This window comes from Drosophila takahashii, chromosome 3L, assembly GCF_030179915.1.
Source record: "Drosophila takahashii strain IR98-3 E-12201 chromosome 3L, DtakHiC1v2, whole genome shotgun sequence".
In the NCBI taxonomy this organism is placed as follows: Eukaryota; Metazoa; Arthropoda; class Insecta; order Diptera; family Drosophilidae; genus Drosophila; species Drosophila takahashii.
The window spans coordinates 14784596-14810301 of NC_091680.1; the positions used below are offsets into that span (position 1 = coordinate 14784596).

At 41.3% G+C, this 25706-nt stretch overlaps 3 protein-coding genes across 6 annotated transcripts in view; all 3 read right to left on the reverse strand.

Annotated features, from left to right (window-relative positions):
• Nucleotides 1-20187, reverse strand: part of Or65a (Odorant receptor 65a) — a 50976-nt gene extending 30789 nt beyond the window's left edge. The window contains exon 1 of the mRNA XM_070215123.1: nucleotides 20057-20187. The gene's annotated coding sequence lies outside the window, so the exon portion shown is untranslated. The remainder of the gene's footprint in view (nucleotides 1-20056) is intronic.
• On the reverse strand, nucleotides 15113-16138 carry LOC123003424 (trypsin alpha-like). The gene is made up of 3 exons (XM_044395953.2): nucleotides 15888-16138; nucleotides 15561-15820; nucleotides 15113-15506 (listed from the first exon to the last, which is right to left on the reverse strand). The coding sequence occupies exons 1-3, from the start codon at nucleotides 16136-16138 to the stop codon at nucleotides 15157-15159; spliced, it is 861 nt and encodes a 286-aa protein (XP_044251888.1). The 3' UTR covers nucleotides 15113-15156.
• On the reverse strand, nucleotides 19956-21311 carry LOC123003423 (uncharacterized). 4 transcript variants are annotated; one of them, XM_070215127.1, is made up of 2 exons: nucleotides 20833-21311; nucleotides 19956-20775 (listed from the first exon to the last, which is right to left on the reverse strand). In XM_070215127.1, the coding sequence occupies exon 1, from the start codon at nucleotides 21210-21212 to the stop codon at nucleotides 20922-20924; it is 291 nt and encodes a 96-aa protein (XP_070071228.1). In that variant the 5' UTR covers nucleotides 21213-21311; the 3' UTR covers nucleotides 19956-20775; nucleotides 20833-20921. The 4 variants fall into 4 exon arrangements, with proteins under 4 accessions (XP_070071228.1, XP_070071227.1, XP_070071226.1 ...); XM_070215126.1 differs by having other exon boundaries at nucleotides 19956-20755; nucleotides 20811-21311; XM_070215125.1 differs by having other exon boundaries at nucleotides 19956-20755; nucleotides 20833-21310.
• Between the last annotated feature and the right edge of the window lie 4395 nt (nucleotides 21312-25706).

Below are 25706 nucleotides of genomic sequence, written 5' to 3' on the forward strand. Positions count from 1 at the left end.
AAGAATCCTGGCAAAGAACCCAGACACGAAAACAAAGAGAGAAATAAAGGAAAAACCTGAAGCGGCACAAACATAAAATCTGCACATGAAAAGGGTTTTATTTGGCACAAATGAAAACATAAACAAGAGGAGAGTGTATGCCACGGGGTTAACGAGTATTAAAGCAGGCTTAAAAGCCTGCCATTAAATGCCTTTTAATCTTTTCAAAGAGTGTATAGTGCTTTTATAAAATGTAAATATATATCAGCCAATCACTTTATTAATATTGATTCTCTTAAATATATCTAAAAGTTTTTTGAATCCCATTTAGAATTTTTTGTTCCAAACTACAGCGGAGTTAAACACAATTTCTGAATTGGTAAAATGTTATTTTGAGCCCAATAGGATCAGCGCCAGATTCTCAGCTTAGCTGCGTCTACCCAACTTCAGAGTATTCGTAAAATGTGAAATTTATTTAATTCGAAGCGGTGGCGTTTTTTATGATGCATATACAATTTGCCAAAAGGATTTGGCCCCATGGAAAATCCGCAGTTGCTGCATATGAAATACCGAAAAATGGTTGCAAAAATCGCGAGCTCTCGCACATATGCATGCGGTCTGTTGGACTGTTGGTCCAAAATCAACTGAGTATACACTGCGATGCGGCGGCAGAGCGAACAATGAAATTTACAAATAACTTAACAATTTGCTTTTGGCCCTGACGGATGACAGGGCACGGGGATTGGATTTGGGATTGGTAGTGCAGACTGCAAACTGAAAACTGAAAACTGGAGACTGGGGATTTTGGCGGATACGACGGGGGCTTCGCTGTCGAGTCATCACGACAATGCCGAGCTGCGACATTTGCCGGTGAAAGTTAAGCCAATCATCGCAACAATGTCGACAGCGACAGCAGCAACAACAAATGCTGCATTTTTGCGCTAACAGAGACATGAATTTCAATACAAATTCGCCTGTGTTCGGGAATCCATTCGGTTGTAATCCATCGATGATCGCTGGGATTGGGATTGGGATCGGAAGGCATTCAAAAATTTCACATGATGATGATGCACACCGGTCTTATGGCAGCTGCTTCAGCCGGAATCGGAATCGGAATCTCGACTCGTCTCGTTTCACTCGGCCAATGCTAATTTTTGACGTTCTCCGAAAGGGTATGATGATCAGTGCCCTATATGGCAGGCGCAGAATAATGCAAGATCTCGGCACTGCGTTTTCTGCACAGCCTTTTCCCCGATATTGCCTGTCGTCTGCCAGTCCTGCGATTTGATATTCTTGCGGTAATGGAATATATGTAAAGGAGATGTAAATCAGGCGATTTGATAGATTTATGCAGGCGGATTGTGGGCTTTAATTTGGCGAAAAGAAAGTTTGAATATTGTTGGTTAAAGGCTTATTTTTGCCAATTTTTAAGTAATTGACTGGCATATGTCAAAATGTTTAAATATGATTGGCATTCGATACAGTTTTAACTTTTTTAGTAATTAAATAGTTGCCCCGAGGCCTTGCCAATTTTTATGATTTTTGTAATGGTTAATTTTAGCAAGTCTTTTATGGATTTTTATTTCCCTTTGGAAAAACTCTAAGAGAGCTCTATTTAAGGGCTTTTAGGTAACATTCTGTCAACGTTTCTCGGTTTTCCTGGGGCTTTCTCGGCATCTTTCTTGCTTTGACTTGCTAAACTTTTCAAGTCATCTCTCCTCCTCAACTGGCGCGCATTTCTCAGCCAGAAGCCCACATAAATAACATAGTTGCGTTTCGTGGACTGAACTCCCCTCTTCATCTTTCATCTGACTGGCTGACTTGCACTCGTCATAAATTTTAATACACATTTTGGTTTGCAAATTGCTCCGCAAGATGCAATTCGCGCTCCTTCTGCTGCTGCAACTGCTGTTTGTTGTCCTTTTGGAGAAGAACGACAGCGACAACTGTGACGAGCACGTCAGCTTTTTGATTGACTGGCTAAGTTCAGCCGATTTCCGACCATCTTTTGCAGCGCCCCCCTGAACCCCCCTTAACCACCCTCACGCACTCGCATAGAACGGCAGCAAATTGCATAATTTTTACATAAATATGCTGACGTGCATTCATAATCATAAAAAAGGGTTAGCGTTCGCTGTTTGTTTTGTGGTTCTGTGTGCTGCGGAAAACATACACATACCATCCGTCCTGGGCCCTTGGCTTTTTCTTTATATTTCGTTTGGTCTGTTATTTATTTGGCCTCATGCCTGCATATATTGTTTAATATGCAGCCTAATAGGCACTCGCTCTGGGGTCCACCACAGCCCCTTCCCCCTTCTTCCCCCCCTCAGAAAAAACCAACTCAACCCAAATTGACAAAATGTATGCAAAAGCCAAGGCAGCAACAACAATGCCTGAATAAGCGCACAGTGCATAAAATATTTATGATGGCGAATTGTGTTGGCAATATTTTCAGGTTCAATGACGGCTTATAAAGTTCGAGGGCCTCCGGGGGGAATGCGAAATGATTCATGCGTAAAACAACAGACAATTGTTGTCTTACAGGTGGATAGTCGGGATAACAATGGGAAAAACTTGCGGAATTTGCGGGCACCATTTTGGTTAACTTTTTGCACAAGCCCCTATTTTGCAGGCTAACTTTTCCAATCAAGGGTCTCATATTGTGGAGGCATATATGTAAAAAGAAGGTATATGAAACTCAAAACTATGTTTGCAAATATTTAATAAATGTTAATATTAATTATTGTGCTAATTTGTTACTGAGAAATGTTATTTAATAAATACAAAATAAGAAACTAAAATATTAAAAAATATAAACCCTCTTAAGTCCTTGTAAATGTAATTTAAATTTATTAATTTAGAAAATAAATAAATTTAAATCCTTAAAATTAAATATTATTTGCATTCGGCAAACTAAATGTTATAGGGACCACTTTTCTTGTATTATCAACAATAAATTGTAATTATTATTTATCAGCAACATTTAATAACTAACTAACACATAGTAAAAATTCTCATTTAAAAAACAGGCTTACTTAGTTTATTCATGAAAAATCATTTATTCAAGTTAAATTAAACTTTTTTAAAGTTTTACTATAATGGTTTAATAGTGCCAGCTGACTTAAAACTATTCCCAACTATAAATACTGAATATGATAAGTTTCCGAAAATGTAATCAAAAAGCGTACACCCCTCGCTTCCGACCAAACCAATGGCAATGGCAATGGCGATAAGCAAGACTCACCCACATTTTCCCTCCACCCCTCGATCCACCCGATCCCTTCCAGCCAACACATTCAGACAGTAAAAAGCAACGAGCTGTGAAAGTCAATTGCATGCAAAACTGTGCCATTGTCAGTGGCATTTGCCATCGACCATCGACTCCTTGCCCTCCGCAGCTTCTGCTCCTGGGTGGTTGGATGGCTGGATGGCTGGGATGATGACGAAGGCCGGTGGGTGGTGGGAAAGGTCCTGACTGTGTGACGACCTCGAATGGACAACAATGGGGTGGAGGTTGGCGGTGGGAGGATGACAAACAGGGCAGGACCGCAAAATGGCCACCGCAACAGCAGAAGCAGCAGCAGCAGAGTTGGCCATAAACGACATGCGGGTCAAAAGGACACCCACACAACCAATGGAGCCGCACTGAGGGAGCTTCTTGTGCCCCCCACCTCCGCCGCTTTTGGCCTACGAAAAGCTGGCCATTCCTGGTTATAAATGGCAGTCATAATAACTGGGTTAAATGCTCAGACGTTCACTTTACTGGGTCTGTGTGTCAGCAGCAGCTGAAGGAAAAGCAATAGCAGTCTGGGCTCAAAAGCCAAGCCCATGTGTTGATTTGCTGTTGATTTTGTCTTGTGTCGGGCTCGAAACTAATTACCAATAGTTCAGGGGTCACTTTCCCATCGGGAGACTCTTTAAACTGCAATTAAGTGGCCAGGCTCGAAGACACAAGGCACACGGCACAAGGCACTCGGCACAACCGTGGCGATTATAAAGCAATCAAGCGACTGGATTCGGGGGAACCCACTTCACATCATTTGCAAAATCATAATTCGCGTGTTAAGAGCGCATTAGTCTCACGTTGATTTATCACAGCAGGTATGAAACGCTCACAGGTCGCCACGGAAACAGTAACAGAACGAGAAACTGGGTCTGGGTCTGGGTTCTGGGATTTGGATCTGGCAATCTGGGTCCTGGCCAAGCTCCTCCTCGCTCCTCACTCTTCCACCTGGCTCCCAATCTCCATCCCGACACCAGGGGCAATTGTCTGCCTGGGCATGCTGTTTTAATAACCGAATTGCCCGCTAATTTTCTGAGGAAAGTTCAACGGAACAGGGGCGTTGTGGGTGCGGCAGCCTCTTTCAGCGATGTGAGTGTGCCAAATGCCGAGATTGGAATTTCATCTAGTAAATACATCTTTGGTAAACAAGGAAGCATTTTTGGTAATTTTTGGGAACTAGAAAGAATAGAACATCAAGACAAAAGTAGATCTTTTTATTATAAAATTTTAAGAGGGTAAAACAATAGTTAAAAAAATACTTTATTTAAAACCTTCAAATTTGGAGATACATGTTATATATATTTTTCCTTAACAAAGATATCACAAAAATTTCTATAAATATTTTTTTTTTATATTTAAAAAATTGTTCCAAAATTAAATGTAGTAAATATTAAATATTTTAGATAATAATAGTACCTTTTTGTTGTTTATTACTTGATAGGTCATATGTTGAAATTTTCGAATTTTCCAGCTTCTTCGTCAGTAATTATCCCCCTAAGTCATACAATATTTCTCAGAAATCACAGCCAGATTTGCATTTCACAGGGATCACGCATCACTAACCCTGAGATTGCCCCTCTGGCCATGACTACACCCATGTGCTCCTCCGCCAGCTGGAAATTCGTTAAGCCAACGACTTATTTTCGGCTAAGAGAGGAGACCAAGAGAGAGACAGAGAGGGAAGAGACAAAGAGAGAGGGCACGACTCCTTCGAGCCAAAGTGGAGCAAATTTATGCCCAATTTCATGCGAGTGGCAAATGATTTATGCGACAGGCGCATTGCAATTGCCAAAAAGGATATGTGCGTTGATTTCACATGGCCGCAGGACAAATAACTTCATTACGATTCCCGCTTCGAGTTGGAGTTCGGTTTGGAGTTGGATTTAACTGAAAACTGAAAATGGAGGAAGAAAGGTTCGCCCCTTTGGTAATGACGTTGGAGTTTGGAGATGTTACCGCTGTCGGCCTGGAATTGGGTATTGCGATTTGGTTTTGGGACTTGGGATTGGCTGGGGACTGGGATTGGGATTGTAAAATATATGCAAGGCAAATCGCACGATTCTCGTGATGTTGCTCATATTTGGGCATCGTAACAAGCCAGGCAACACGCGACAACAGCAACATCAACAACGGCAACGCGAGAAAATCACATTCTACTTATGGCGTGAATTTCGCGGTCGTCTCCAGGCCTCTTTTATTTTTTTCTAAAAGGTTTCTTCCCTGCTTTGGCACTTGGCGCAACCGAAATTCGATTTGAAATTCCCAAATTCAAATTTAAATGCACCGAATCGAACCGATTGTGATGTGAAATGGCCAGGAAGTCACGGCATTTGAACCATTTGTTTATTTTGGGACAGAGAAAAATCACTATAACCGTTAGCGGCGTACACATGTTCGTATGACAACGTTGGCCATTAAACGGCGAACAGAGTTTTCTGTTAATTGCGCAAAGTGCAAATGCAAATTGTGAACTGAAAACTGCGAGTTGTGAGCTGCGAGCTGCACACACTGGCCCAAAGGAAAATATGTTAATAAATAATTGGCAGCATGGCGCTGCTCGTGCGGCATTTGCATCTGTGACCTGCATTTAAGTATCTCTGTTGGCCATAAAACAACTTGGCTGTCGGCTTATGGGATTTCCCTGACAGCCCCGCGACGCCGCAGTCAAAATGTCCTTACCTCCATTTTCCACCTCTCGCAATCTGTTTTCTGCACGCACTTAATTAAGACGACAAGTGAACGACCTCGGTTGTCAGAGGAAAGGGTCTGGGATTCGAGGTCCGCGGCTCTCAGCTCAGCTCGGATCAGCGCCTTAAATATGAATTATTGCCAAAATGCAGGGATGCAGCCAGGGATTGGAGATGCCAGGAAAAAGATAAGCCGGGGTCGGGTAAAAGGAGCATAATTCAGCGAAATTGAACTGGAAGCGGTGACCCAACAGTAGTTTAAGGGGGATTTATTAAGCCATTAAATAGCCCAGCCAAGTCATGCTAATCAACCCTAGTTTTTTCTCCCCTCCTCTGCGGTCCATAAAAAATACACAAATCTTTAAAGAGGCTGCCCAGCCAAAGATTGCCGACGATCGACAGCGTAATAACAAATAAAATATATTTTTGCGTATTAATAAAAAGGCCAACAACGATTGCACTTCACACCTCATTGAGATTGGCCATAAAGATGCCTTAATAACTCAGCTAAGCCGGCCGAGGATGCTCCTCTGGATCTCCTCGTGCCTTCTACCTCCTCCCCCCAAGAAGACCTGTCAGTATCGTTTATGACTGCCCATATTTAATTTGCCGGCCCCGACTCGATGGCCAATTGAAGCATTTTTCGATAAGGGGCAAAATTCATAAATATGAAAATGGCTTCATTTCGTGCACGACGACTGCGGACTCTGCGAGTCTCGCCCTTTTCGTATCGCTTAAATTAAAACTTAAATTTCAACACTCGCAGCTTTTTGCGATACGGGGCCATATATATTTTATGGCCAAAAGCAAAAGCAAACAACAACCATCGCGTCTCCGTGGCGAGCTGACAATGGGAAAGGCGTTGCAGTTTTATCTGACAAATGCTCGTATATCTCGAAAGTTGTGGCTGCTGCTCGGGAGCTGAAAGCAGTACCTGAACTTCAGTTGAGGCTCTGGCTCTCCAAACGAAACTGACCCTCACATTCATTTATCAAATGCCGGCGAATATGTCGCCGCGACCAGGAGGAAAGTACTGGCCAGGCCAGGGCCACACCTCTAAGCCTCGGAGAAGTCCTCGCCAAGAAAGATCCAAAGATCCAAACTCCAAGCTGATCTGCCGGCTACTTCATCATCATCTAAAATGTGCAACGCGTAGTCATGGGCTGACATTTTTGAGTCGCTGGTGGCTGGATGTTGCTGCTGCTGATGTTGCTGTTGTTCCTGTTGTCTATGCCTTGCCCAACGGCAGCAAAAAAGGTAGCAACATCAGAAAACGGCGGCAGCGGCAGCGGCGGCAGCAACAACAAACAGAGTGCCTTCCCCGATGATTAATTGACTTTCAAAATTGCTGAAATTTTTAATTTATTATACGCGCCAAAGTGATTAATCAGTAGGAAAAAATAAACAGCCGCGGAGTGAAGGGCTCGAAGGTAAGGCCCGCAATCTTCGAGACTGAAAGTGGCCAGAAAAAAGAGGTAACAACCACAAAAACAGCAATCGAGTGTCGCTACCAATCCTTTTCATCCAGAAAGTTTGAGTTTGAGTTTGAGGTCTTTAATTGCCTACAATGTTGCTGCTGCATTTTCTTTCCTCTTCGATTACGAAATGTTGGTTAAAAATGTAGGTGAGAGCTTTCATGTTTAGAAAGTTAGATGGGGTAAATAGAACACACCAAAAATAAACCATTTAACTTTAAAAACTCTTTTTTTTTACTAATATATTAATAATACTTGTGCTATAGAATTAAACTAAATAAATTAAAATCTGTACTCTGAAGTACAATATTATAAATATTATAATTTGTAGTTGAAACATTTTACAGAAAGTCTTATTAAAATTCATTAATAATCTTATTAATTAACTGAATAGATTCAAATTACTGTACGAATAGTTTAGTTTCTATGATGAATTTTTGTTTTCGGTGTATATGGTCCGAATAATTGACAAATTAGGTTCACTTATAAAAAATACATTTCATAATAAGGCTTCCGCTGGCAGCGACTGCGCGATTGCAGCTGCAGCTGCTAATTTATGCAAGGACGATCGAAGGACAGTAGCCTCTCGACTGCCTCGCGTTGCCTTGCCTGGGCCACTTATGAAAATTGGATTTTTACACTCCATTCTTGATGGAATGTTTATTGAGCTGTCATGTTGCTGTTGTTGCTGTGGCTGTTCCTCTGCGGCACACAGGCTCAATAATTTAAATATCAAAATTGTTAGCAATTTGCACGCCCCGCCAGCAGCAGCAGCGGCAGCAGCAGCAACTTGGCTAACAACGGCAACAATTGCTAATCAAATTAAGCAATTATCTTGTTACGAGCAGAAAAGAGGAAGACTTCAGCCGCATCAAGTGGCCCGATTGACCAACAAAAGGGAACTTGGAGGCTGGATTCGAGTGGTATCTCCCATGGATCCATGGAGTGCTTGGTGCATTTCATCATTGCCAATCAAAATATATAAAAATAGCTCACACCTCGTCTTGGCCGGGCCAAGACTGCGGCTAAAAGGCAAAGGCGTTGCATTGGGGCGGTGAGAAAGCAACAGCAACATCACCATAGCAACATGGCTACAACAAATGCAAAGTGCATATTGTGCGAGGGCACAAAGCCCGCAGAGTTTATAAAGTCATAATAATGCCAGGGAATACGCTTAAAATGCAATTTATCGCCAGCAACACGGTCCTGTGAATAAAACTAAGAAAAAAAAAAATTGATGACGACGACAGCAGCAGCCGCAGCAGCAACACCAGCAACATCAAGTTGGCCAACCAACTGACAGCCATCAGCGTCAGTCATTTTAGTCAACTGGCCAGCGTCTTTGAGCCAAGTTCGTGCCAGAGAGGAGACCACCTCGTGTCACGCTCCGATTCAGGCCATTTAGCCGGCAATTTGGCAATGAAAATAAACAAAATTCAAGTGATCTCGCAGCCAGCACTCATCTCTAGTGCGATGCACTAAGCCGGACAACTGCGGCTTTCCTGCGGCGCTTTTTGGCCCAGACGCCCAGCCGAATACCGAATATTGGCGGTGTGTTGTTGTTGCTAGTGTTTGGTGCTTGGGAATGGCAACGCAAAGGCAAAAATTAAGACATTTTATAAATTGCGCGTTGTTTGCGCGGCCAAGACGAAGGGGCAAGGGCAACCCTTAACGTGTTGCGCATTGCTTTGCGATTCGCCATGGCAACTGACCGAAACATTGGCCCATCAACATCAGCCACGGCCAACAGCCACAGCAACAACCACTGCCATTGTCGTACTGCTCATCAGCAACATCATCATCTTGTGCCAGTTGGGCTGGCGGTCGGCCATCAAGGAGGCTTCATTTGATTGCCCAAAACCGAGAGGGAAATCTTACGCCAGTCGCCGCCATCTCCACACCTTGAAATCGCTGCGCTTCGGGCTCTCGGCTAGCTGCAACATTGCAGTGCTGGCAGCAACATGTTGTCGCTGCGTTTTGTTGGTGAAACTAGACAAGAAAACTGGCATACAAAATGTTTTAAATCATGTATTTTAACAAAAAAAAACATAATTGAAATAGAAATTCTCATATATTAGAATTATTTACTGAAACACTTTTGGAGTTATTTGTTAATTTGTTTTTAATTAAATACCCGCAGTAATAAAAATATTAAATATCTTGTAAATTAAACAAAATTTTCAATAGTTTTTAACATTAACAATTAAAATATTTTTATCATTAGATTACACCAACTTTGAAATAAACTAAACATAAACAATTTTGGAAAGGCGTAGATATACATAGGTACGACATTAAAAAAGACAATTATTAAATTTTTATGTATGTGTAATTGCAAATGTCAAGTAATTACATACATCGTTATACAAACCCATATTGGGACTACACTCAGAAAATAATCAAACTGAATTTTAGAAAATCGCCATACTTTAAAAATCGCACTAAACATCAGACGAAATTATTTTTCAGAAATGTTTTCCTAAAAAAAAATAAGAACATTTTACCTTCCTGTCTCGTTATCGGAAAAAAATCGCGTTTAAAATAAGTAATCTCTTGTAGCACTGGTATAAAGCCAATAAATAAATAAATTACATAAAAACATTTTTCTTCAATTATCACTTCTGGTCTGGGACTGTTGCAACATTTGCATGCAGCCAGGCACATGTTGCCGATGTGTCAAATGCCTTGCAATTGGCCACTCCCCCCGACAACGCTATTTCTTTTTATTCCCTGGGCTTTGTTAGCGCTATGAGCTTGGCTCTGACCGCTAAACGAAAATTGTGTTTACGATCATCTATTGAGATTTTTCTGCCAGATGCAGCTGCCACGCCCACTCAGCGCTATCACGCCCAAACGCCCGCCGTCATTCGAGTTGCAGTCTGTTTTGTAGTTGTTGTCTAACGCATGTCAATGAGGCAAGTTGCAGCTAAGGCTAAAGCCAAAGCTCCTCCCAAAACTCCTTTGGCGAATTTTCATTCCTCATCACAGAACTCCTCGTGCTGGGTGTGTTCTTCACTTATCTCGCACTCATATTTATGTTAATGTGTTTGTGTGCGCCAAAGATCAAAAGCAAAAGCAAAACGCTAACGGTTCTGTTTCTGGTTCGAGCCAAGTTTCTTGACTGGGGGACAAGTCCACAAGGAAAGTGTCTTGCTGGAAAATTTATGTTTCCTTTGTCTTGCCAATTTTTTGTTTATTTTTTTTATTTCGTTTTTTGGTTGTGTGGTATTCCTTAGGGTTTAATTAATACACGTACTCGGAGAGCTTACCCAAAAAATAGGTCATGGGGGCGTGGCTCTGCGTTGGGCTAAAGTGCAAAGCGATTAGCCTCGAAAGAGTTGGCCTTAAGAAAGTTTAGCGATCTGCCGAGATACGGCTTGAACCAAGAAAATCCCATGCTAGGATATAAATATGGACCAGTCAAGACTGAATTCAATTTCAATTTCTTTTGGCCCCGGTGGAGGCCATCTATCACCAGGTTCCCTCTGCGGACTCCAAAAGGTTCTCCAATTTCAGCCGCAACTAATCACACACAAATCTCGATTGCAGCTGCCACAAATATTGGCTACCTCTGGCTGCTGCCGCTGCCGCAGAGCATGTACTCGTACTTAAATTTGATATTTTAATAAATTAAAGCGCATTGAAACTAATGCGGTGAGTTCACCCGCCTGGCACTGGCACCCAGCCTTTGGGAATAGATCGCCCGTCCGGCGAATCGGTAGCCGGGGAGTGAGATGCCTGCCAACTGATTGCAATTTGAAATATTCAATGGTCGCGCCGAACAACCAGGTAACAGGAACAAGCGACAAGAACTTCTGTTTTGGCCGGGAATAGGCTACGGTGCTTAAGAAGGTTTCACTTGGAAAAAAGGTTCATGGTCGTTTTATAAAGTTTTAAAAAATAATTTTTCTTTATTTACTACAATAAGCAATACAAAGTCCCTAGTAGCTTACAAGATGCCTGTGAAAGCTAAAATTTGTGAGAAATCGAACGACTGACTATTACTTAACTTGAACAGAAACTCAAGGTTCATATAATATGATACTTAGTCATAAAATTTAAAAATTAAATAACTTCTACTTTTTGCTAACATTTTTTTTAGTAATTAAAATGAGTTTAAAGTGAATATGAATATGTAAGAAATAAAATAAATATCTGACTTAACCTTATCTGGTCATAAACTTTTCAATATTTTAAATATTATAAAAAGAATAATCCTCTCTAAAAGCTTACAGTCTATTAAGATATCAATGATCTACTATTTTTCCCCTATACTTAAATTTTTTGTTTAGTGTGCCTGAAAAAGTTAGTACTAGAGAGTGGACTGGATTGTAGCTAGGCCCAAACGCATGATTGGCAGTCCAAGCCGTGCTGACCAGGCCAAGTGTAATGAGCAGGGAGCTGTGCTGTTGCGCTGTTGTGCTGCCCACCAGGCCGAGATGCTGGCTGGAATCTCCATCTGCTCCTGGCCGGCTGACTGGCTGGCTGGCCCGAACTGTCTGGCAAACTGCCTCTGCCTACCTACCTACCGGGGCGATCAGCGATAAGTTTGGGGACTGCTCATATACGAAATGGTTTTGAATTCTCTCGTCTAGTGTTTGATTCTTATTAAAAGATTGGCGAAAGCATCTTACAAGCGCATTGCAAATTGCAACTGTCGCTTACCCAATCCGGACTTCTGCTATATATATGTGTGCAGTTTGCAGTTGCCTGGCCAGGAACCCAACCCAAATCACACTCACATCCCACAGGTGGGTTTTCCTTAGATACTTTTTCGCTGCTGCTGCTGCCTCTGCATACAATTAGCCTACAACGTTGGGCAACAAAATGCGCTTGTAATTTATTTAAAATCTTTCCTTTTCCTCCGCACCTCTCTACATCCCCTGTGCATTTGAATTGAAATTTCTGGTTTATGAACCATAAACTTAATCAGTGAAATAATCAGCAAAGAGCAAACAAGGCAAGAGTCAAAGGCAGAAGAGCAAGTCAAAGAAGGCTTGGCATTGGGATGGAGAAGAAAAAAATCTGGTCCCAAGGAGGAGGATTTTTTCTGGCTTTAAGAGAAAAGCGGCAGAAAAAAGCCAACCGAAAAAAACCCAAAAACTGAAAACTGAAAAGAAAGCCAATGGCAGGGCAAAGTGTTTTTCCTGAGCCGAGACCAATCTGCACTTTTCACTGACCTGCTGCTCTGCTCGGCCAATTCAGGTGCAAATGCATCTCGGCCACTCGGCTCCACTGGCTCAGGCTTATCAAATTCCTGCCAAGTGCCACTTAAGATCCTTACTTCTACTGCCTCCCTGCTAAACTATTTATTCCTTCTAACAGTTTGCAAATTGCTTCTCATGTGGGTTGAACTTTTAATAACACGGCAGGAAGGCAAAGGCAGTCAAAGCGGAGAGAAATCTCAGCAATTTATATGGCTGTGAGTCGGTTCGGTTCGGTTTCAACTGCAGCTTTAAGGCGGGTGCCCGTTTCATGAATGGATTCTCCTCGGTTTGCCTTGGTTTCTTCGGCTTTTCTGGGTTTTCTCGGCTTTAGCTGGCAATGGCCCAAATTGTGCGAAACAAATTCTCGCTGCACTGGGGACAAAGTTGTTCTTAAAACTTTACTTAAAGAAAATATTAAAATCACATTTTCTCAAAAACCTTCTTTCGCTCTCAAAACATAACAAAGATCAATTCAAACTTAAATTCTCAACAACAAGATGAAATATACTCGCTTAGCGGACAACTTTCATTCGCAGGTAATTTTTATCTCTATTTCAAGATCAGTTTATCCCTAAAAACAAACTTCAGAGTATTTTCGTCTTGATTTCAAGATCGTTTTTTGTTGTAAGTATTCCCACTTGATCATGGCTAACTTAAAATCCTTTATATATTAACATACAGCTTAAGCTAAAATCCTATATTAAATATTTCTGTTCGTAAATTTATTTATATGCCACAATGTGTATAGTTTTTAAACAGCTTAGCCACATTTCTTCTCTCTGCATGAAACGCAATGCAATTACTTATCACAGTATGCTCCAGAGCCAGACATGAGGTGACCATCGACCGATGCTCGCCTGGCATCGAAATTACTTCACAGTTCTTGCCCGTGCCTATGAGTATGCAAATGTCTAGCATGCTGGACACGACTATTACCTGTCACATTGTCAGGTGATTGCGAAATTGTTGCGTTACGCCAGCGCTCAAGAGAAGAGAGGAGAGATCCCCGAATGCAAAAGTGAACTGCAAACTGCGAATGGCGAACGCGGCTTAAATTTGTGGGAAACATCAACTGCGGCTATGGGCGAGACTAAGTGCCCGGGCAACTGGCATTGGGCACTGGCAATGGGCACCCCATTGATGGCAGTTGGAAACGTGACTCGAACGTGACGTTTTGTGCAAACAGGAAGATGCCAACTGACAGCAGACGGCACAACTTGGCAAAACACAGCAACAGTTGGCTTGGCTTATAGTTGGGCCAAGAGAAGAGACAAGAGTTAATACAGTTCGGCGCGGAGTTGACTTGATTGCCGGCGACGTTGGTGGTGGTCAAGGCAGCAAAAAGGAAAAACCGAAACCGAAACCCAAACCTAAAGCTAAACTTAAACCCCATCCCCAGCCCCAGCCCAAACCCAAAACGGTACTCGCAAAATTACTTTAACTCCTCTGCAACGAGTCTGGCTCTTGCCTTGACTTTGAATGCGTTGAACTTTTGTTTGCATTAACTTGGCCAACAGGCAGAGGCGGTTCCCTTTTGCCAGCCCCGCTGCTTTATCAGCACTCACATCATATTTACAATATGGAAATCATTTGCATTGTAATAATTTACAATTTCGCTGCGTAGGCCGATCTCGGCTGTACTGTAAGCTGGATCTGGATGTTGCGATGTTTGGATGTTTGTTGGCCTGGCCTCTCGCTTCGTTGGCCAACAAAGCCCCTTGTAATTGATGAAAGCCCCCCAATCGCTATTAATGTCATCGATAACATTTCGATTCTGTGTCGACTGAGTGGCGATCCTGGGCTCTGGACTCTCTAGTTCCAAGACCTCACTTCGGGCCACGAAGAGTTACAAGCTCGTAAACGTCGACAACACAAATCAAAACATGTCACAAACAGTTGCTACGCCTCGAAAATTCCTGGAAAGCCCCAAACAAACGCTTGTAGGTCGCTTACTTCCTGGTGTAAATGCTGTCAGCGTTCTCCGCAGGAAGAGAATGGAAATGGAAAAGGCTGTGGAAATGGTAATGGTAAAGGTAATGGAGATGGAAATGGCACTGGCACTGGCGATCGCTAATTTATGGGTCTCGTCAAGGTGGAAAGGTTCTAAATAATCCCCAAACAGTTTTGGAGAAAGATACTGTAGAGAATGCATTTATTCATTGTTTCCCAATGCCCTTACCTATTATTAGATAACTGAAGATTATTAAAAAAATTATTTATTGTATTATATTATTCCATTTTTGGTATCTTTAGGTAAAAATTAGTGATCATTTTGAATTTTTACAGACATTTACTGGTACCTTCAGCTTTCTTCCTAGGAATGCATTTTCCACAAAATGACCAGAAAAACCATGAACACAAATCAAAATTCTTTCCCGAAATTAGCAAGCTAAATATTCAATTTACCTTTGAACTTGCTTATATGAAACATCAATTCTTTCAATTCTTTAAGATTGTTGACAGAGCTGAATAGAGCTGAATTTTAGATGAATTTATTTGTAGAATTTTTTGTTTTTTCCCTTTACTTATGCATAAGGTATGGCATGAATGTAGCCACCACTGTTATCATGAATCCAATATAGATACGAGGTAACTTTAGTATATACTGTGGGATAATGTGACTCGCAAATACCAAAATTATAAGATGTTATGCCCAGTAAAACAAAGTTCGAATAATGCCTGACAACTAATGGGCCACCTGAATCTCCCCTACAAGCCGTGTTCTCACCAGGAGCGGTGCATAAAAGTGTTGCTGAATATGTAGGCCCTAACTTGGTAGTCCACAACTGACACTCTTCATCGGATAAAATTAAGGTATTGAAGTATTTTAATTTGGGGTCCGAGGTTGGTATGAAATTATTGTTTTCTGGTGAAACTGTTTAGGACCGTTAGATATTAGAAACAAAATAAGAAATAAAGTAATTCTCACCGTTGACGTATCCCCAGCCTGAAACAGTGGCTTCAGAGACTTTATATTGCTCTATTGTATTCGGTAACCTAGCTGCTCGTATGTAGTCGTCAAATAACAGAGTGATTGGAAGTTTTATCAGCGCAATATCGTTGGCCATTAAATGTTTATCATATTGCTCATGTACCACAAAATTATCCCTTTTGACTACCAATCGTCGTTGGCCAACTTCCGTTTCATTTAATATGTTAACCGCTCCAAAATAAATTTTAACAGCATATCTGAATAAATGAAATAGGTATATCTTAAAATTACGTAATAACGCAAAAATATTATTTTCTCTCTTACATATTAGGGTCATCCAGGCAGTGAGCTGCGGTCAGGATAGTTTTTTCGGAGATTATTGTTCCGCCACAAAATGGCGTCCATTTCAGAGGGACGTGAAGATTGGAAAGATCAAGTTTGTCAAAGAATACTTGGTAGGGGAGTTGCTTAGCACTGGCATAGTTGCCATTGATAATTCGATGCACTTCAGTTGAAGTAGTAAACCGAAAAACGATTCCAAGAATGGTTAAGATAATAATTATTTTGCTCAGCATGTTTGCTTTCTACTGAAAACTGCAGAGCAGGGTTCTTCTTTTATAGGCAAAACAAGTTCCAGGAAGTAAATGGAATTTAAATATTTTCCTACTTTAATCAAAAAGTTTTAAACAAAATATTTTGTTTTTAAAGTATAGCTGTCAATGTAACAAAATATTGTTTAAGGCTATTAACTTCAACAGCCATTTAAAAAAGGTGATAAAGGTGATAAGGTTGTTGAAAAATTCTAAAATTTCTAAAGGCATAGATACCATACCAAAAAAGTTAATTAATGTTGTTTCTTTTAATATTATTCTTTGTTTCACTTTTTAAATAATAATAAAAAACTGGCTGACAATACATCAACTCTTAAAAACAAGGAAAACCCGCAAAAACAATTATCAGATGTCCTGGATTGGCTCAGGCTCAGTTGCATCCCGATTTCGCAACGCCGGGGCAACGCCTTAAATCATTTTAAGCAAACACTTGGTACCAAATGGCCGCCCATTGTATGAACTGCAGAATGCCGCTTCTCTTATCAAAAGAAAGCTTATTAATAACTCATATACATAATGCAGCCAGATCGGAAAAAGGGGCCAGGGGCGAGGTGAAGCCGGGCATAATCTCTAAATCAAAACTCCCCGACATGAGAAATGTGGAAATTGAAAAACGTTTCAGCACCGAATGCGAGTGGGTTCCGAGAAAAAACAGCTCCATTGAGAGGCGCACACACAAATAACTCAGCGGCGAACCCAAGACCCCAAGATCTCGGGATCTCCTCAATTGGGAGTCCGAAAACCCAAAACCAACCCAGAACACAGAAACCAGAAAAAGCCAACTGAAAACGCCCAAAGCGCGATACTCAACACTTCGGACAAGTTCTTGACACCAATGGAGCGGATGGGCCAAAAGTCTGGAAAAGGAAAAGGGAAAATATTTTTTATTGGCCATTTCAATTATCTTAATGCACTTTAATATGCCAGGCGAGTTGAAAACATTTTTACCGTTTCCAAGCCGAGTGTGTGTTTGTGATTATCAGCTAATAAGGCATCAATAAATTTTGGTAAGCAGCAGCCGTGGCCCGAAAATGCCAGACTCTTGGCCAAGACTTCGGCTTACGGCTCAGCTCTCTTGGCCAGATCGCCTCGAGATGATGCCGCAGATTGAGCCGGCCAGATTGCAATTAATTTGCAATAACTTTTGATAAATGCGCGCCTGCGTTTCTGCGTTTTTCGGGGGGAGTGAAGTGGATTTAACGTCACACGATAACGAGTTGACGCGATTGCCTGGTAGATATGTATTCCCCCACTTGGGCCAGAACAGAACAGAACAGAGCCACTCCCGTTAGCCCCGAGATAGAGACGACTGGCAGGGCACTTAAGTGAAATCGAAGGTTCGCAGTCCCCAGTCCTTTATGGCTTCCCCGAAAAATCCCAAATATCCCCGACGGCCATATCGTTTTATTAACTTGCCATCAAACTTTATGCCGGCCAGAGAAAAAATGCCAAACGATCAGTGTAAAAGTCGCATGCGACAAATTTGCCGCAGACCGCAGAAGTCCACGGAATGCGGGGAATGAAATTTGAAAAATTTCATCAATGAGCGAAAAGTTAATAAAAAATAATTAATTTAAGCGAATTGGCCGTCGCACAGGGCGGGGCAGCAGTCGGCTTCGGCATCGGAATTGGCGCTGCAAGCGCATTTAAATTGAATAAAAGTTGCTGAGAGACAAGCGAGGCAACATTGCAACTGCAACTGCTATTTGCCGCTGCCGTTATGCGCTTAACATCTTGGCATCCAATCAATTAGTTTTTATGCGCTTCCATTGCCAACTGTTGCTGTTGTTGCTGGTCTGGGCCAAGCCTTCTTTCTCTTCGTCAGCCGTGTCAGCAACAAATTGGCGAAGGGACCCGGCGACAACTTGCAACCACGGGCACAACGGCAACTTTGCAACTTGCAACTCGCATTGGCAATAGCAACTGCCACAACCACGATGACAACGGCGCGGACATTTCGCAGCTGCATTAACACTGCACGGGAAAAGGAAAAAGGAGAGATTTTTAACTGGTTATTAAAAGGCCGATATTGCTTATCGCGCTAAGGTTTTCCATGTCTAGAGGGAAAATAAAAGCTTTGACTTTATTTAATTCATGAGCGGATCCGCGGGGTGTGCTTTGGGTGATATATCTCCCCCCACTAGAGTCAAAACATTTTGGACTATTGGTATTCAAAAAGTATGCAACAAAGAAATTGTTGTTGCCACTGACTTGATTATTATTTATTAACTAACAGAATAAAATATCACGGCCTATAATTTGAAACTTTTAGGGACCAAAAAGGATTATGAATGGAACATTTTAAAATTTTTTATAAAAACTAACTGGTTTAAAAATTTAAAAACCCTATAAAAGTAGTGTAATATCTTGATAAAACTAATAAAACGCTTTGAGACCATGAAGCAAAATTCAATACGTTTTACAAAGAATTACACATATATTTCTAACCTCTTTTTATTAAGGATATCTTCATTTACTACAAGTTTTTAGCATGAATCCTTCGCATAATATTAACAATAAATATTTTACAAATACATTTTTCCTTTTTTCAAAAACGATCTTCAATTATAATCTTTATTTTCTGTGTAGACAGCTGAAATTCCATTAAACTGTATTTTATAAGCTTATATCCCAATCGATTCCGGTCAAACAAACAGGCAACGCAATCAGGTTAAACACTCTGCTGTAATTATTTCAATCGCTTGCAGGCTTTCAACCAGCAGTTTCTGCATCTGCTCAAATGTGATACTTTCCCAAAAAAAAAATCGGTAAAAAAGAAAGAAAAAAATATCAAATGCTGACTTAAGTCTTCGGGCCCGGGTGAAATGTTATTCAAATGGCTTTCAAATGCCAACGAAATGTGCGCAGGTTTGCGGTTTCTGCGATTGACAAATCAATTTGGCGATGGCTTTTGGGGCTGGGATTTGGTTGCCTTTTTTTCTCCATCGAGAGACGGAACCAACACCTGCTGGCTGATGGCATTTCTTATTCTTTTTCGGCTGACCGAGAAATCCCCGCTAGCCGACACCTTCGAGTCGAGGCAGCCACGTCGATCAAAGCCATTCGAACACTTGGCAAATATATGCGCATTGCTAAGCAGTTGGTTAAGGGGGGTGGGGATGATCAGAGGGGGGCGGTAAGGTGGTAAGGTAAATCGACGACAAGCTGGCGGCAGCTACGTCTGCATAAATGCATGAGGATGCCTCCAGCCGCATCTGCATTTCTGTGGCGGCTTAGCACCAACTGCCAATGGCTTTTGGCCAAGTCATTGCCGCTTGTTGCTGGTTGTTTGTTGCTCTTGCTGTTGCTGTTGCAGTTGCCATTGTTGCTGTTGTCCAAACACAACTGAAGTGCTAAAAACATTCCAATGTCAGGTATTAGCAATTTAAGTTAACCCGCTTCCCTCGCCGCAGGAATCGCCACTCAAAGACTCCTTTTGATTCTCGGTTTTGGTTTTGTGGCGGCTTCTCCTGACGAGTGCACAAAGTGATCCCGAAGAAAGGAACATTCTCCTTTGATTGCCACAATGTGGCTGTCGATGTAGACGCAACAAATTAGACAGCTTGCTAATCTACTGAAAGCGTTTCGGCTCATAAATCATAAATGCCAATAATCTGGCGGTGTTTACAGATTTATTTATTTTTTACTTGACGTACTTTTTATAACACCTACACCAGTGTTATAAAAAGTTTAAGAACAATTTTAAAGATCTATATTTGTAAAGGAAATTCATATAGAATAAAAAAATTATTTGAAAAAAAGTGGGATGTAAATTAATATCTTTAACTCCAAATATTTGTATTTATTCAGCGTGTCTGATCAAATTTTTATAAGCTTAAAATGAAATATAATAATTTATCTAAAATTGTTTCTTGCACTCACTTTAATTGTACTGCCTAAGGATCTGTTGAATTTATCCAAATCAAGTTGCATTTATTTGCATTGCCGAGGGCCTTTGGGGAGGCAACCAAAAAAGTGTCCAGAAAATGAGGCTCGAAGGGGTTTGGCCGGGGGGAAAAGGGCGGCTGGCATGGGGGCTGTAGGCTGGGGGCGTGGTCGGCTGGGCAAAACCCAAAGGCAGCAGGAACTTTTGCGCGATTCTCTGGCTGGTTGTTTGTGTTAATTGAGTTGTTTGCAGCTTGTGTTGCTGTTGCGGCTTCATGTTGCTGCTGCTGCTGTTGCTTGTTTCGTTGCACATTCGTTCGTTTGTTGCATTCATTCCGTTAAGATTTTTTTTAAACACACGGCCAGTTGTTTGGCTGCTGTGATTTTTGTGTTCTCCTGTTGTTCTATGTCTGCCCGAAGTCCCCTTCCCCCTCTCGACCGACTGTTTGCAATTTTACAGCAATTAGTGCTGCTTGTGTACACTGTCAGTTATTCCTCTGCAGATTTTCAAGTCAAGTGAGTGTTTGGGTTCGTGGCCGTTGTGTTTTTCCGTTTTTCCCCTTGTCTCTTAATGTCGCGCGCATCAGGCGAAATGAGTCATGGGAGCTGCGCTTTATGTTGCTGCTGTGTCTGATGTTGCTGCTGCTGCTGTTGCTGTTGCTGCTGCTCCTGGCAGGCTGACTAATATGCGAGACTCTGAAATTGAAAAACGGACACTAAATTAAGAAAGACACAACTAACTGACACAAACATCGCACTTTATATGCCCTTACTCGTTGGAAAGTGGATTCATGTCAACAGAAATAAACTTAAATTAATTTTGTTTAGTTATTTTTAAATCAAAATAAAGAAACTCATAATTTTAAGGTTTTTCCTTATCCCACTTGCTCTCGGGACTCGGGCTTCTGCGCTCGCGATGGGCCAAGTATATGGGCAGCGGCGTGTCCTCCGGCAACCGATCCCGTCCAAGTTTGATGTTCAAAAACCGATCCATATCCCTTTGCTCGCGATTCTGATGGCTGGCGTCCGCTATGTCCCGCAGCTCATCGTCGTAGGATCTTAACCTGGGTTGCCCCGCGTTTCTGGACCGGCTTTCGCGAATGGCCTGAATTAGCGCACTTGTGGACTCGGAAGCTCGGTTAGCCCTACTCATTTTAAACAGCTTTCTTCTGATTTTTGAAATACACTTTTTAATTTGTTATTGTATCTATCTTTATACGTCTATATATTGTGCTTGTTTAGATTTAGGCAAACGTTAACTTCATCGCCAGCTGTAGGGTGTAAAAAATGGTTTCTTTCTAAGAGGAATATTTTAAAAGGTCTCAAATCATAAGATAAAAAATAAATTCAAAATCTTTTGTTAGGTAGTTAATACTGATTTTTTTAAAGTCCAGTATTTTATTTTATTTTGTAATTGTCTTATCCCACCGGCTCGGAGGACTAACGCTGCGCGGTTTCCTGTAGGCCAAGTAGATGGGTAGTGGTGTGTCCTGCGACAGCATATCCCTCTTCAGCTGGGTCTTCAAAAAGCAATCCATAGCCGTTTCTTCGTTAGCAGTCCGCAGTCTTCCAAGAGAAGATCTAAGAGGAGTAGTAGAAGTAGTTCTATTTATCAAAGTAGAACTGGATCTCTGGTTATTCATGGTAAATTAGATTTCCAATGATTTTCTAACACAATTTAATTGCTTTTCGGAGAGCTCGCCAAAAATGTTGACAAGTGTTTTGACATTTACTAAGTGTGGCCGCTTACCAACCAGAAAAAATACTATTCGATAGAATTATATCGAAAATAGTGAAACTCTTTTTGTAAATATGAGAATGGCAATATGATGTTAGTTTATTGTTTTAAACTTTGTTAAGTAAATTAAATAATTATAAATTAAAATTAAATTCATTATTTAAATATGAGAACGCCATCTTCTTGAAAAACCGCCATGCTTATCGGATAGAGTACAGAATCTAAACGCATGGCACTCGAACACGCCCAAGTAGAAAAATGGGTAAAGATTTGCCACAGACAAAAGCCAAAACAAATATGCAGTGGGACCCACAGAGACCCCCAGCAAAAGCAAAAGCCAATTCGCTGGTGCAGCAAAAAAAAACGTTTTGTGTCACAAAATATTTGAATGTAAAGTGCGCCTCAGACTTGTGAGCTCTATAGACTCGGTCTCGATTGCAGCTTTGGTTTGCTGTCTTTATTCCCGTCCCTGCTGCGATATTCGAGCTATATCTATACTATAGCTTTGCCTATAGCTGACGTGCGCCTGCGCGACCACGCCCCCTCCGCCGCACCGCCCCATCGACCGCTCGGCTGGATCACTAATTGGTCACGACAGCAGCGAGCTTTGGTTTCTTTTTTTCTACGATTTTTCAGCTCTTTGCTACGATTCTCTGTTGTTTTTTGGTTTTTATTCGATTTTTTTTGGCTAAACGAAAAGTAAAATCCATTGAATTTGGCAAGAGGCCGTTGCGATTTCGTTTGGCCAGCTAGCAGACTGAAACCTTCAATTTTGGTAGCTTTTCCGCCGCTCGCAGACAGCCAGCAAAGCCACCTACCTTTCGGCCAAGTCCCCCCAAGATGGGGTATTAAAGTTTAGCGTCGCAATTGATTTTAGTCGTCAGTTTTATGGGCTTTTGATTTTTCTTCATTGTACCTGGCTGATGTTTTGGCCGCAGCGACGATGGCGCAAACGCTAGACAATTCGCTTCGTTTGGCTAAATTTATTCGATGTTTTATTATTGAATATAATTTTAAATGGTTTTTTAATCATTTTTTGATGTTTGCCCAAATGGCGTGCTATTATTCAAGGGGCCAAACATTTAAAAGAATCTTGCTTTTCGGTTATGCAACATGCGATAAATTACAATCAGATTGGGAAACGTGTTGAAGTGAATATTTGATGAGCTTACTTTTATTTCAAATAAAAAAATGTTTCCTTGTTGTCTAAAATTGTATTTCTGTTTTATTTTAAATTTTACTCCCACACTTATTGGACTCCTGATTTATGTCCTATCTTTAGTGCCGGGAATAACAACAATAAACATTTCGGCAACCGCCGCAGGAAGGCGAACGACCGACAACGTCATTCATCAAATAAAATTTACTTAATGAAATTAATAAATAAATTATGATATAAATCTTGAACAGTCGCCGAATTGCAGCCGCAACGTTGTCGGTGTTGCAGCAGCAACATTTTTATTAAAAGCTCTAAATTATTGGCAGCCGCATGCGATGCCGACAAACGAGCCTGGTCAGCTGCTGCTGTTGCTGTTGTCGATGTTGCTGCTGCTGCTGCTGCTGCTCCGGAGCTAACCAGCAACAGCAGGCACACATTAACGAGCAAATGTCAATTTCCAGGCAATCTTTTTGCAATTTCTGGCTTTTTTAGTTAATAATTTTTGGCTGTACCGCCGGAGTTGCCGCCGTCGATGTGCAGGAGCAACAGCAACAACAACTTCGTGTCGGCTTTCGTAATGTGCAAAGAAATATTTGCGGCTAGTAAAATTAAGTTAATAATTCTTTTTTTTCGCATTTGGGTGTTTTTAATTGGACACAGAATACTCTACAATAAATTGGGGTAATTTTAAAACTTCTCCAGGTAAAATAACATTAACAACTTAAAATTTCGTTGCTTTAAAATATAATTTTTGGATAATGTTATGGTTAAATAAATTATTGTTATTATCCTTAATATGTAGTCTATCATTTTAACTGGTTTCAAAGAGTATTGATTCCTCTGTATAAAGCCTTTAAATTTTCCTTTCTCATTTGTGTTGGGCACTTGATAAATTTCTGAACTCGCCGACAAATATTTTTCTGTTTTCCTGATCGGTTGTTTTTTTTCCTTTGGGTTTTTTGCTGCGCCACGTAAATGTGTCAAATATTGACAATTTATATGAAATCGACATAGGTGCCTTGGCCAAAAAAGAAAAGAAAAAAATCCTAACAAAAACTGATTTTGGCGACTGGCAAGAAATATGAGTTAAATGCGTTTTTTGGGTCGTTGCAATAATTTTTCTGTCTTTTTTCTCGTTGCATTTGCAGTTTTGATTGCTGTTGTTAGTTTGGTGTTGGTTCCAATTGCTGTTGTTCTTGGTGTTGCTGTTGCAGTTGCATTTGCCATCGCCTGTGGTTGCTGTAAACAGGAGATTGTTATTTGCAACCCGCTGTGCGTACACCGCAAACTGGACAACTTAATTTGGCTAAAGTCGCTTGTTAGTGTTGCTGCGGTCTGGCCGTCCATTGTTGTTGTTGTTGGCGTTGCTGGTGTCGCAGTTTGCGGTCCACGCTCACCACATCATATCACATCCGAGCGCGGAATGCCAATTGAGGCTCCGAGATGAATATGAAGATGAAGCAACCGCGATTTTTGCCTTTTCTCGCCGCTTTTTGCAGCTATCGAAATGGCAGGCCAGCAACTGGGACTAGTTTCCCGCATATCGAATGCAGTTGGGATAGAGTCACAATTAGGGGAACACGAAATTAGAATGCAAAGTCAGGTTCCAATTTGAAATTAGATACTGAGAGATCCCTAACGGTATTTGGTAACCTACTATTCGATACGTAAAAAAAAGTAAAGTAATTACCTATGTTAATGAAAAGATGTAACCCATTTTAAAAGTATTCAAAAAATGATAATTTTTTTTGTCACTTTTATAAACATTCTCGTTTCTAGAAGAAATGTCTCATTGATCGTATGTAATACCAAATTAAATATTTTAATTTGTCAGTAATTTTAAGTTTAAATAATTTATGTAACAATTCTTAACTGATTTTAATAGTTTATAATTTAATATCGGTTTTGACAACTACTTTTCATTAAGCCTAAGCGATACTTCTAATGAAACGTTCAAAGTTTTACCATCTCTATATAAAAGGTTGTCCTGTGTGTCATATTTCTTCCTCCATTTTTTTGCAGCTCTTTAATTGCTCACGTCATTGATTAATTTGTTGACTGGCGCGGCTTAATAACCGCCACACGACTGCGGGAAAAACAATGCAGCCAGGGAAAACAAATCCCCGGCTGCAATGCGGCGATATTTGCTGCAACAATTGCAACTGCGGCAGTTGCAACATGAAAGTTGTCGCGTCACAGGCAGCAGCAGCAGCAACAAACGACATTTATCATGTTAACCTTTGGAGTGCATTTGTCTAGACGTCTTCAACGAGGGTTGATGATGTTGTTCTTGTTGTTGTCCCGACAAATGCGGAAGAAAAAAAGCGGTTAAGGTCCCGCAGGCGCAAAAAGGAATCATAATAATTTGTAATAAATTAACGCCTCGTATGTGTGTTGCATGCTGCCTGTTGCAGTGACAAACATCGCACCAACATCGGCGGCAACACCTAGCATTTGGGCCTACGAAGGATTAAAACACGCCCAGTCTCTCTGAGACTCTGCGACTCGTCGTCATCTTCATTAAGTCAAGGCGCGTCGTCCTCGAGTGCAAAGTCAACCAGACAGCACATATGTGGCATATGGCACTGCCTTCTGCCCTCCTTCCTCCATTTGGCCATGTTGCCATAACCCTTTTGTCTAATTTCACGCTGTCGTTCCTCATCAAAGACTGACGCGCGTCCCCGGCGAGTAATTCATCATTTCGCGTGACGTACTCCGGAGTCCTCTTCCTCGTCCTCCTCGGATTCACC

Excerpts from the sequence above, each read along its gene's own strand:
- LOC123003423 (XM_070215127.1), bottom strand. The coding sequence starts at position 21,212 with ATGAGTAGGGCTAACCGAGCTTCCGAGTCCACAAGTGCGCTAATTCAG.
- LOC123003424 (XM_044395953.2), bottom strand. The coding sequence starts at position 16,138 with ATGCTGAGCAAAATAATTATTATCTTAACCATTCTTGGAATCGTTTTT. Across the intron at positions 15,821-15,887 it reads TGCCTGGATGACCCTAATAT|ATATGCTGTTAAAATTTATT; the intron begins GTAAGAGAGAAA and ends TCATTTATTCAG. Across the intron at positions 15,507-15,560 it reads AGGCTGGGGATACGTCAACG|TTTCACCAGAAAACAATAAT; the intron begins GTGAGAATTACT and ends GGTCCTAAACAG.